Source organism: Narcine bancroftii, chromosome 4 (assembly GCF_036971445.1).
Source record: "Narcine bancroftii isolate sNarBan1 chromosome 4, sNarBan1.hap1, whole genome shotgun sequence".
Classification (NCBI taxonomy): Eukaryota; Metazoa; Chordata; class Chondrichthyes; order Torpediniformes; family Narcinidae; genus Narcine; species Narcine bancroftii.
In genome coordinates this window covers 64,471,417-64,484,577 of record NC_091472.1, presented here as the reverse complement: position 1 = coordinate 64,484,577, position 13,161 = coordinate 64,471,417, and the positions used below count along the sequence as shown (strand labels likewise).

General features: G+C 40.5%; 1 protein-coding gene across 6 annotated transcripts in view; it reads right to left on the bottom strand.

The window, feature by feature from the left end:
- LOC138760632 (echinoderm microtubule-associated protein-like 6) overlaps positions 1–13,161 on the bottom strand; it is a 371,242-nt gene that overhangs the window by 7,271 nt on the left and 350,810 nt on the right. For 5 of the 6 annotated variants that reach the window (XR_011355764.1, XM_069931441.1, XM_069931439.1 and 2 more), the window contains 4 exons: positions 12,293–12,481; positions 7,762–7,934; positions 6,075–6,237; positions 2,242–2,345 (listed from right to left, as the gene is read on the bottom strand). Coding sequence is in view for 5 of the 6 variants with exons in the window: in XM_069931441.1 (XP_069787542.1) it covers positions 2,242–2,345; positions 6,075–6,237; positions 7,762–7,934; positions 12,293–12,481 (629 nt within the window). In the remaining variant the exon portion in view is untranslated. Of the gene's footprint in view, positions 1–2,241; positions 2,346–6,074; positions 6,238–7,761; positions 7,935–8,028; positions 8,160–12,292; positions 12,482–13,161 lie in introns of those variants that run through there. The other variant, XM_069931442.1, reaches the window with a different exon arrangement.

Here is a 13,161-nt window from a genome sequence, read left to right as displayed (position 1 = left end):
ACTGGATTCAAAATTGTCTCGATGGTAGGAAACAGGATAGTAGTGGAAGATTATTATTTAGATTAGAGGGTTATAGCCAGTGTGCAGCAGAGATTAATGCTGGGTCCACTGTTGTTTATTACCTATATTAAATACTTATATAACTTGCTAAGTAAATTTGTGAATGACACCAAAATTGGTGACATAGCAGATAGTGAAAGAAGGTTATCTGAAATTACAATAGGATCTAGATCTTTCCACTCACATACCACTTTAAATAACTCCTATGCCACAGGTGCTCTGTGATTAGTAAGGAATTATTTCTATGCGCGAGTCAATTAAGTATGATTAAAATAGTGGTTTTCAGACTTGCTTTCCACTCACATACCACCTTAAGTAATCTCTTAATCACAGAACACCTATTGGCATAGGGAATACTTAAGGTGGTATGTCAGGTCAATCATCTGACTGCTCTTGGTACCACGTAATCCAGTACTGGCTGTTGCGTGGTTGGCGACTAAACCTGCTCCTTCACCAGGCTTGCCTCTTGCAGGGTCAACAGCTATTTAGCAAACATGTGCCATGAAGCGCAGGAAGGGCATCCCACGAATCGAAGCTTAGTCTGGTCATTCACTGCAACAGAACTTCCCCCAGCCATCTTGTACCTCTCCATGCCGCTGGATCTGGGAGGAACCCCTACTCACCTAAATCCATTCATGCACACACTGTTCCTTTCTGAGAAGTGAGGTATCCTCTGGTCAAACCCCACAAACTGACTGAAAGGAACCATCATCATTCTATGGGACGGATAGCCAGAATTGTGAGTAGAAAGAAAAAGTTTGAAAACTTTAGATGAACGGAATGCTAGACAGAATTTAACTCAAATAAATGCGAGGTGTCGTATTTTGGTAGGTCAAATCAGTGCAGGACTTGCACAGTAAATGGTAGGGCCCTAAAGAGTGTTGTAGAACAGGGAAACTTAGGGGTACGAGTACATAACTTCAAGAAATTGATGACACAAGTAGAGAGTGAGGTGAAGAAAGAGTTTGGCATACTTGTTTTCATTAGTCAGGTTACTGAGTACAGGAGCAGAGACATCAGGTTACAACTGTTCAAGACATTATTGAGCCCATACTTGTGCATTGTTCCGGTCACTCAGATAGAGGAAAGAAGTCATGAAGCTGGAATAGGAGCAAAATGATTAAAAGAATATTACCTAGACAAGTGGGCTTGAATTATAAAGAGAGGCTAAGACATTTCTCCCTGGAGTATAAGAGACCAAAGGGGGTGGGGGCAGGGGGCAGGGGCCAAGGGACCATTATAAAGGGTTATAAAATCATGAAGGGCAGAGCAGAGTAGGGGAATTCTTAAAATTAGAGGGCATAGATTTAAGGTAAGAAAGGAAAGATTAAAAAGGGACATGAGAGGCACTTTTTTCACAAAGAAGGTAGTATATGGAATGAGCTGCCAAATGAAGTGGTAAAGCCACATATGATTGTAATGCTTACAAGATATTTAGCCAGGTACATGTATAGAAAAGGTGCAGAGGGAATATAGACCAAATGACTTGCTTCCATGCTGTGTCTGACTCTATGAGTCTTCCTTCATGAAAAGATGAATGAAGAATGATTTAACTAGTAATACACTTGTTTATACAAGCTTTAATAACATATATAAACCTCAAAATTGGATGCCCGTATTCCACAAATTATTCTCTTAAATCTTACGAAGTATATCATGTATACTTAAGTTAAAATAGCAGCAATCAAATTCACACACAATCATGGCAACAAACAGAAGTTTACAAGCTTGTAAACAACATCATAGTATCTTTGGTGAAGAAAATTCTTACATATTGCACGAAGGCAAGAAGAAATTAATGTTATGCTAAAGAAGTAAATAGAAAGAGCTCGATTTTAAGGAGATAAGAAAGTATGTGAAAAGAACTAGATTGTTTGGCCTGATACATATATGGCCTTATTGGTGAAGTCGCCACAAAGCACAGAGCATAACAGCACATAACAGGCCCTTCAGCCCACAATGTTGTGCCAGCTTATGTAAACTCCATAACAATCTAATCCTTCCCTTCTTCACCACTCAACAAAAAGTGAAGAATACACAAGTGGTCAAGAGTAGTCAAGAGGTTTGCAGGGAGAAAAGTGTATAGTTAGGGAAAGTTACAGTTAAAGAGGGTTGAGATAAGAATGAGAATTAAATTGTAAGATAAGATTTTTTAAAAATTCTCAATTAACTTCTACCAACCTTGTCCACGTAGCCCATGTGATGTTCTCAATTATTGCCTGATCAATTACTTGCTTTCCTGATGGAACATCATGCACTTGACGCTTGTAGGCACCTGTGGATACCTGCAGAGAAAAAAAAACTTGCTTCAAACAAATATATTGTGGTAAACCACTGTTATACTATGATTGGCTGGACACACCTCCTGAGACTGATCCTACCCATTATCCCTTGCAGGTTCTCCAGTCTTACTGCCATGATCAGTCGATGAGGTTGGTTGGTGCTCCTATATATAGTCAATAAAAGCCTATCAGTTTCACAACTTCAATCTTTTGTAGTAATTAATGGTGGATCAATTTTATTGATTATAATTTTTTAAAGAAAATGGAGCAATTCCTGAAACCAGAGAGACTCAACATAGACCCTTGATCCTCTGAAGCCCTGAACATGTTCAAACTCTGGCTATGTTGCTTTGAGGACTTCCTAATGGCGACCGTGAATGTTGTTAACACGGATGAGGACAGACTGAAACTCCTCTTCTCACTAGTTAAGCCCCTGTTCTTACCATTGGTCAATAGTGCCAAATCATATGCAGAGGCGATGGATATACTGAAGGTCCAGTATTGCAGAAGGGTGAACGAGGTCCATGCACGGTATATCCTGGCCACCAGGAAGCAGCGGTCCAGTGAGTCAAACACCAAGTACCTATGGGCCCTCTTGGTCCTTTGCAGAGCATGCAACTCTAACAGCCGCCCAGAACGCAGAGGACCTCATCTGGGATGCCTACATGGCCGGCATCCGGTCTGGATACATAAGACAGCAACTCCTGGAGAAGGTACTTGACTGCAAAGGGCGGATGAATTAACAGAGACGCTGGAGGTGGCCCTCCAAAACTCAGACTACAAAAACTAAACCATAAGTACTTTTTGATCAGTCAAAAATTGTTTGAACAATGAGCAATGATTCTATATGCACTTGAAATGAGGTTTCAGTTGTTAAACCATGGGAGCTGAATCAGGAGGTACCAGTACTCCTTACACTGTGTGGTGCATGTAAATAGGATCCAGAAATGCATTGCTAGGGAAAAGGAAAAAAATGGATCACTTAAATGAATATAATTTGGGTGAAACAAAAAGGGAGGAAATAAAGATATTTTTTATACAAAATTAGGCAGCGTGCACAAAAAGGCAGCCTCTTATAAAAGTTATTATACAGAAATGAGGAAGTGCATTGGATTTCAAATCTACAGTATGTGAATAAAATTTTCAGAAGGAAGAGGTCAGAAAATTGCTGTTAACGTTTATTGCTTATTAAAGGTGCATATGTACAAAAGTTGAAAATAGTGTTTTATATAGTGAAAACAAAACAAAATGCAATGAGACATAAATATGCGATGATAATATCTGTCTTTAAGACAAAAGAGGCAGCACGGTTGGCATTAGCGGCGGCAGGGTTAGCGTAGTGGTGAGAACATCATCTTGACAGCGCAAGTGATCGGGACCGGTGTACGAATCCCATGCTGCTGTAAGGAGATTGTACACTCTCCCCATGTCTCCGTGGGCTTTCCCCGGGGGTTCTAGTTTCCTCCCACTGTTCAAAACATACGGGGATGTAGGTTAATTGGGTATAAATTGGGCTGCAAGGACTTGGGGGCCTGTTACTGTGCTGTATGTCTAAATTTAAAAAGAGGATTTCTTGCTGTGATGGAGAAGAAAGTCATTTTTTTTTAGATTCAAGATTCTTTTATTATCATAAAATAGTACAGAACAGGTAATATTACACAAAATTGCCTTCTGCCTGCCTTAAAGCAGACAGTTGACATTAGTATTGCCCAGCACACCTTACAGTATGAGAGAAAGAGAAGCAAAAGAGAGTCCCTTCAGAGTCACTGAGTGTTGATTCGCCTGCAGTGCTTTCACAGTCTGCAGCCACATAGACTCCTATTCAATCCATTGGCAACTTGAGTTCCAGATCCAAACCTCTGACGTGATCAAGAAGCCTTCAGCACCAGAGGCCCCTTGGGAGCCCTCTTGCCCTCAGCACTCTCTCAAATTCTGGCTCCGATACCTGGTTCCCCTGAGTCAGTGTCCAGCATCCCACAGCCTGTGTGGGTCCCCTGACGGCAAGTTGCCCACAGCCTGTGTGGATTCTTCAGCTGCTAATCCGTGGTTACTGTCCTATGGGGCCATTTCCCATGCTTCTCCTTCTCAATATGGGTATTTCTCCAAGTTTCTGGTTCCCTGCACCAGTCTGCTGTTTCCCTGGAGTCTGCAACCCTTCATGGCTGCTGCTGAACACAGGTGCTGCCATCTTGGGCACAGAACATGTGGATGGAGAATTTTAAAGTAAAACATTATCAGCTCCTTTAACAGGCCATTTAAAGTCTGGACTGAACTGCCTATTTTGACCTAAAATATCTGGTATTTTCCATATATCATATGTGAAAGTCGACCCTCCTCTCCATTTCAGGCCCCATCCTCCCACCCTTCGGAACTTCCGATGCTTTGACCATGGAGTCTCGTCTAGGCCATGGCCGCCCATCTATCAGAGATCCTGACATTTTGATTGTCACAGATACCTACCGCAGTCACAAGCAGTATTCATGTAATAGTTGACCCCATAAATGTAACATTAAAAAGTGGTCTTAAAAAACTCACGGTATTCTATCCTAATTAAGAGAGCAGTTTAATAAATTGGGCTTTTCTATCTTGTAGCTTTCATAGGTTAGCTGGAAAGGAGATGGGTATCAGCCCTGTAGATAAAAAAAAACATCTTCTTCTTTCATTGATAGATAATATTGAGATTACTCCTACTTCATAGGGAATAGGTTTGTTTGGTTATCTTGGTTAGCTCTGAGAATATGAAGGGTATTCTATAAATGGCAGATTTTCAGTTTTCCACATTGTACTTGCTGAATGTTTTTCAATCATATGGGGTCTCACAGACCCCACCGTGCTACTCAGCAGAGAACCAATTTGCTATGGCCCTCTTGGGTCCTGCAGTCTGAAGATGAACAAGTACTTTAAAACAACACCAACCCAGGCTTCAACAGCCACGCTAGGGAGCTGGTGTGAACCCTTGACCTTTGCTGGTGCTCCTTTGGTTCTTGTACGCTGCTGTTTCTCAACATTCCCCCATCCTTTGTTTGACTGCACAGCTCTCCTCAACTCAGTCCAGCCACACAAAGAGAGAAGTTAACAGGTCTTTTAGATCTGGGTGATATGTCAACATCTGGAGAGGATATTGCCAATCCACACCAATGGTTTAATCTCACAGTGCTGGTAAAAAAAGCAGCTCTGAGGCCCACATGGAGTGGCCATCGCAGCCTGTTTGATACCAACTACCACATTACCTATTGACACTCCACAATAAGCTTTGGAGTAATGAAATCCCTGTAAAACAGCAGGAGTGTCAGTGGAGGGTAAGTTTTCAATCAGGTTCATGGTACAATAGTGCTGGCAGTAATGCATGCATCTATCTTTCTCTTTCCCTCTCCCCTTTGCATAGACCCTGCCTCCCACCCAACCATGCTCTCTATAACTGAGATATAATCTAAGCATTACACAGGATATCAGTGGGGTGGAACATGGTAATGTAGGTGGGACCTCACTAGACTGCCCAGGCTGGCATGCCACCAACCTGGTAACTCCTCCCTGTAGTTTCCCAATAAAGGCTGATAGCCCTAGTCTCCTCCCTCAGTACCAGACTTGGATCCAAGCCAGAAGCGTGTCGTTTTGTGCTGGATAATTCAGGATATTAAAGCCTTTAATCATTTGCTTCATGTCTGCTGGTGGTTATTGATTGTGTGACAATCAGTTTGTGTCCTTTTTGAGGAGATTAACGAAACATCTTACCTGAATGTGTTTGCTATCAGCTGAGAAGTCCATTTGGATAACAAAACTAGGAATATCTTTGCAGTAGCCTATTCGATTTAAAGTAGGCCCTTGTGTGAGATCATAGAAATCAACAGTATTTTCTGCTGAGCCTACTGCCAGAAACATGGAATTGGGGCTAAAACTATAAAGAAAAACAACAGGCAGTCAACATTTTAAAATTAATTTCCAACAAGTATTGTCTTATTTATTCAATGTAACAATTAATTTTCAAAGGTATTTGCTGAATGTTGGAGAAACTCAGCAAGTCATGCAGCGTTCTTCAGGTAGCAAAGATATAAGCCCCATTCAAACTGGCACTTTAACCCAGTAATTAACTACCAATCTACCGGTTAAGGTGCCAGTGTGAACGCTCATGAACCGGCATGTATGCGTCAGATCGCCCTGGGGATGAACTGCCTAGGGATCATCACCAATTTATTTGAATAAGCATACCGGTTAGCCCAGCGTGAAAGGGACAGGGGGTATGCAGGACTTCACTGCTGGAGGATAGGTTCCCCTTTCGTATGGGATCCCAGGTGGTGAGTGTGAAAGGGTGCAGAGAACCAGTTTACTTTGGTCCACTGTGAATGCCAAAAGAGCTATTTTGAACTGGTTTGTTGAACCACCACTTTACCGGTTAGCCAATATGAAAAGGGCTAAGGATACATAACTAACGTTTTGGGCTCAAGCCCTTCATCAAGGTGTGAGCTAAAAGCAGATGGACACCTGAATAAAATGATGGGGATGGGGATGGGGGAGTTGCACAGACCCATGGGAGATCATAGATGGAGAGAGGAGCACAAGAAAAAAACAGTTGATAGGGAGGGGGATAGCTCTGAATGGATAGGGTGGGGGGGGGGTTAGGGAAGTCACAAAGGGGAGGTGAAGGGTTGGGGAGAGCATAGGGTAGAGGTAGCAGGTAGGGGAGGTCTGAAGAAAATGAGCTCTGAGGGGTGGGGGTGGAAAGAAAGGGAGATCTCAGAGGGTTGGGAGAAAATGAGAGGATCTGAGGGCTTGGGAATGGAAAGAGGGACAGAGAGGTTGGAGGGAAATGAGAGAGTGAGGGCTAGATAATTGGAAAGAAAGGGGAAACAGAGGGGAGTTGAGGGAGATGAGTGGATTTAAGGGCTCAGGGGTAGGGAGAAAGTGGGATCCTAGAGGAGAATTGGGGAGAAAGGGGGAACTCAAAGGAGTGGAGTGAGTAGGGAGAGGTGTGAGGGAATAGAGAAGGTAAGGAGTGGGGTGGGGGAGGGATGAAGCAGTAGGATCTAGCAGCAGAGCAGAGGTATATGTGTGTCCTGAAAATCCTCAAATTAGTGAGACAGGACTTCCCCTCTAATATATTGCCTCTCTCAGATAAGTACTTGCCCTTCCTAATAAATCTGATCCTTTGTTGGATGCCATTTGACATAACTTTTCATGCCAAGCAGCCTTTGTGTTCTAGAATGTCATCTCCATTAAAGTGCTAGGAACAATTGTTCCTCAAGACTGTCCTCAAATTCAGAGCTTTTGGACCAAGGGATACAAAAGTTCCAATGGTACTAAATATAACAGATTAATTTGTGTACATGCTAATACAGGTAGTTATTAAATTTTGATAAGCAGTATTCATACTTCAGAGGGATTGGTCATTACCTAAATATTGTTACTACAGTAGACATTGTACCTGGTATCCTGGATAGCAGCACTTCGGTCTCGTTTCTTGCCCCACACTTTCAGAGAATTGACTAGTAGTATAATGAATTCTCCATTTTTCATACCAATTGCGACCATTTCTCCATCAGGATTATAAGCAGCACATTTTGTGCCATGTCCAAGGTTTACTTTGTTGAGCAATTTCTACAATGGGGAAAATTCAGGAGATATTTGTAAATTAACTTTGAAAGGAACAATACTCTTAAATTCCATCAGTTGTATAAAACTTTACTTGTCAAAGAGTTGAGTGATATGATGCTGTGGTACATCAAAATGGCAGTGGGTGGAGAGTTTGAGGAGAGGACTCTAACCAAATTAGCCTTGAGTCTCCCAGTGTGGTAAATTTCCAATCTCAGTGGTGCAGTTAAACTGAAAAATGTAAGAAGGATAATGGTCACTACAAAATCAAAGGATAAAAAAGTAACAAATTTGATACAATGCATTGGGAACTATTGTTTACTTGCTTGTTAAATGATCTGCTATCAGGATCTTGAACCTACCCTTGTTACACAAATCATGGAATACTCCGACAAAACTGGATTCTTCAGGACAGACAGGATTCAGAGCTGGGCAGAAAAGTGGCAGATGGGAGTTCAATTTGGGTAAGTGTGAAGTGATGCATTTTGGAAGGTCAAACTTTTTGGCGAAGTACAGGGTTAATGGCAGGATTCTTAATAGTGTGAAAGAACAGAGGGACCTTGGAGTCCAAGTCCATAGATCTCTCAAGGTTGCCATGCAGGTTGATAGGGTAGTTAAGGCTTATATTATGCTGCCCTTCATAAGTTTGGGGATTGAGTTCAAGAGACATGAGATAATATCACAGCTCTCTAAACCTCTGGTTAGACCACACTTGTAATATTATGTTCAGTTCTGGTTGCCTTATAGGAAGAATGTGGAAGATTTGGAGAGGGTGCAGAGGAGATTTACCAGGATGTTGCCTGGTTTGGAGAAAGTGTCTTATGAGGAAAGGTTAAAAGTCAGGGCTTTTCTCTTTGGTGTGAAAAGGACAAGGTTATTTGATAGAGGCCTATGAGATTATGAGAGGCTTAGATAGGGTGGACAGCAAGCACCTTTTTCCAGGAGCGACAGTAGTAAATACCAGAGGACATCTGTATAAAGTGAGGGAAGGAAGTTTGGGGGAAAAGTCAGGAGCAAGTTTTTTTTTTTACCCAGAGTAGTGCCTAGAATGCATTGCTAGGCTGGTGGCAGTGGCTGGTACAATAGGGACACTTAAAAGACTCTTAGAAAGACGGGAGAAAGAGATGTTCAACAGGAATACAGCACAAACAACATCGATAATGGGCTTATGGGCACTGTACTTTAATGCACGTAGCACCAGGAACAAAGTAGATGACCTGATCACTCAGATTCAACTAAAAAGGTTTGACATTGTGGCCATTACCAAAACATGGCTCAATGAAACGTATGATTGGGAGCTCAATATCCAAGGATACACAGTCTATAGGAAAGATAGACAGGAAGGTAGAGGTGGAAGGGTGGCTCTGATGGTAACTAATGACATTAAATCATTAGAAAGAAAGGACATAGTGTCTAAAGCAGTAGAATCAATATGAGTTGAATTAATAAATGCCAAGGGCAAAAAGATTATATTGGTAGTTATATTCAGGCCCCCAAACTCCAGCCGGCAAGTGGACTATGAGATACAGACAGAAATACAAAGGGCAAGTTGCAAAGATAATATCAAAATAATTGTGGGAGATTTTAACATGGCAGGGGATTGGGAAGGACAGGAATTTACTGGATCACAAGAGAGTGAGTTTGTATAAAATCTAATAGATGGATTTTTTGACCATCTTGTTGACAAGCCCACCAGGGGATCCGCAGTTCTCGATTGGGTCATGTGCAATGAACCTGATATTGTTAGGGAATTAAAGGTCTTAGAACCTCTAGGAAGCAGTGACCAATACATGATCAAATTCAATTTCAAATTTGAAAAGGAAAAAATGTTATCAGATGAATCAATTTTTCAGTGGAATAAAGGAAATTATGGTGGTATGAGGAAAGAACTAGCTCAAGTCGACTGGAAAAGCAAACTAGTCAGAGGATAGATACATTCCAAGGAAAAGGAAATTAGTCAAAGGAAAGATGGTACCAATGTGGCTAACAAAAGAAGTTAAGGCCAAGATAAAAGCAAAGTGGAGGGCATACAAGGAAGCTAAAAGTAATGGGAAATCAGAGGACTGGGATTCCTTTAGAAATTTACAGAAAGAAAAGATGAGTTATGAAAGGAGATTGACAGACAATATAGAAAAAGATACTAAGACTTTTTTTAAAATATATAAAGAATAAAAGAGAGACGTGTTGACACAGGACTGATAGAAAATGATGCTGGGGAAATTACAATGGCAGAAGATATGGCAGAAGAATTAAATCAATATTTTATGTCAGTATTCACTGTGGAAGACATTAGTAATATTCCTGACAGACAGAGGCTTCAGGGAGTAGAGATGGATACAGTTAAGATTACTAGAGAAATTGTGCTTGGTAAATTGAATGGATTAAAGACTGATAAATCTCCAGACTGGATGAGATACACCCGTGGGTTTTGAAAGAGGTGGCTTTGGAGATTGTAGATCCATTGGTGACAATCTTCCAGAAATCAATAGTCTCTGGCGTGGTTCCAGGGGGTTGGAAGGTTGCAAATGTGGTTCAGTTTTACAAGAAAAATGGGAAACAGAAAAAAAGAAACTATAGACCTCTAAGTCTGACTTTGGTGGTTGGGAAGATATTAGAGTCAATCTTCAAGGTTGAAGTTATAAAATACCTGAAAATGCAATGCAGGATTGGTCATAGTCAGTATAGTTTTTTTTAAAGGGTTGATTCTGCCTGACTAACCCATTAAGAGTTTTTTGAAGAAATCTCAGGAAGGATAGACAAAGGGGAGGCTGTGGATGTTATATATTTGGATTTTAAAAGGCTTTTAATAAGGTGCTGCATGTTAGGCTAATAAATAAAAGTCCATGGAATTACAGGGATGATATGAGAATGGATAGAAAATTGGCTGATAGGCAGAAAGCAAAGGGTTGAAATTAAAGGATCCCATTTAAGATGGCTACCTGTAGCTAGTGGTGTTCCACAGAGGTTGTCTTGGGACCGCTGCTGTTTACAATTTATATTGATATATAAATTGTATAATAATTTATATTGTAGAATGAATGGTTTTTGGCCAGATTTGTGGATGACACTAAGATAGGTGGCGGAGCAGGAACTGTTAAAGAAACGGTAAAATTGCAGAAGGATATAGACAGATTGGGAGACTGGGCAAAAATATGGCAGATGAAGTACAATGTTGAGAAGTGTTCGGTTCTACATTTTGCAGTGGAAATAAACAGGCAGAGTACTATTTGGATGGGGAGAAAATGTAATCCTCAGAGGTACAAAGAGACCTGGGCGTCCTTGTGCAGAGTAATCTAAAAGTTAATGCCCAGGTGGGATTAGTAGTGAAGAAGGCGAATCCTATGCTAGCATTCATTTCAAGAGGAATAGTGTATAAAAGTAAAAACTCTATGGGGCACTGGTGAGACCTTATTAGGAGTACTGTGTACAGTTTTGGGCCCCCTATCTTAGAAAAGATGTGATGTTGTTGGAGAGGGTGCAGAGGAGATTTACTAGGATAATTCCTGGAATGCAGGGGCTGGCGTATGAGGAGTGTTTTGCAGCTCTTGGGTTGTATTTGTTAGAGTATAGTAAATAGGGGGGGGGGGGGTGGTGGGAAATTTCGAATATTGGAAGGTTTTGATAGAGTGAATGCAGATAAAATGTTTACTTTGATGGGTGAATCGAGGACAAGGGGTTATAGTCTTAAAATTAGAAGTTATCCAATTAAAACAGAGAGGAGAAAGAACTTCTTTAGTCAGAGGGTCGTGGATTTGTGGAATTCACTGCCCCACAAAGCAGCGGAGGCCAGATCACTGGGTGCATTTAAACAGGAAATGGATAAGCATCTCCTTAGTGAGGGTATCAAGGGATATGGGAAAAGGCTGGAAATTGGAACTAGGTGTGAGCATAATTCAGCTGAGTCACGGAACAGACTCGATGGGCCTAATGGCCTGCTTCTGCTCCTTTAACTTGTGAATATGGATGCAAGAAAAATGGAGGATTACGAGTGTGAGGTAGAGAAGGTTTAGATTATTGAGTAGGTTTATATAGGTCAGCACAACATTGTGGGCTAAAGAATATTACTGTCCTGTAATGTTCTAAAGCAAAAGGACTGTCTTCACTATTGCAACATCACTAATTTTTGTTGCACTAGGATAACTGAATATTTATGATCCATCAATCTTGTGTTTAATATTTGTTCATTTTTTTAAATTCAATCCATACAATAGCCTGTTCGGCTGCTGCAAATAAGAATATTGGTGCATATCTATATTTTACAATGTATATGACAATAAATATTATAATTAAAAGCTACATTGGCTGTAATAATATCAGAAGGTTTTAGGAATGGATCTATTATTTTGAAATAAACTTCTGCTTACTTTATCAGCCAAGTCCCAGATTCGTATTGTACCATCATCACTTGCAGAGATCAGGAAATCTTTGAAAGGGTGTGTGGCAAGGCCCCAAATCTCTCCTTCCATGTGCCCATCAATTAGGCAATTTGATGCTGCATTCTTTTCTCCAACTTCAATTATCTCACAATCTTTAGTTCCGACAAGTATTTTCCCCTGTTATCAAAAAATTGTTATTAGGCAAGAAAGCTAAGAAAGAAAAGGAGAAGGAATGTACAAGTGGTTGCCTGAAATCTTAAAAAGACACAAAATAAATCACAATAGAGCAAATGTTGTTTCAAGGACAATGAAATCTATCGCTTCAAGATGAGTTGAAACTTACTGTTAAATTCTGGCAATTTTAAGGAAAAAAATTAAATGTAAGCACGTTCAGGATTTTAGCATGTTTCTCCAAGTACTGAATCTGCTAATAAATTTAGAAATCTCCAAGTTCAGGAATAAAACTTAAACATCCTTGGCATTTTCAGCATTTGCCTATGAACCCCATCATTGGTATAATAAAGGAAAGATATTAAGTAAAAGTAAGGAAGAAAGGAAGAGAAAGAAACAAAGTAAGGAAGGAGGAAAGGAAAAGGAAGAAATTATATTTGTTTCTGGAGGAAAAAAATGTTCTTTTTGTGCAGTTAAATTATTGAACCATACACTTTCTGAGCTTGATGGAGTCCTTGGTAACAAGACTTGCTGACAGAAGAGGATAAGCAGTCCTTCAAACAGCAACAACATCCTTCATCACGATCAAGGTTCTATGCAAGGATAGAACTCAATTGCAGAGAATTGCTAAAACAGAAATCATGTAAATTCCAAGTCTGCAAACTTTATCTTTTAGAGTCCAAATA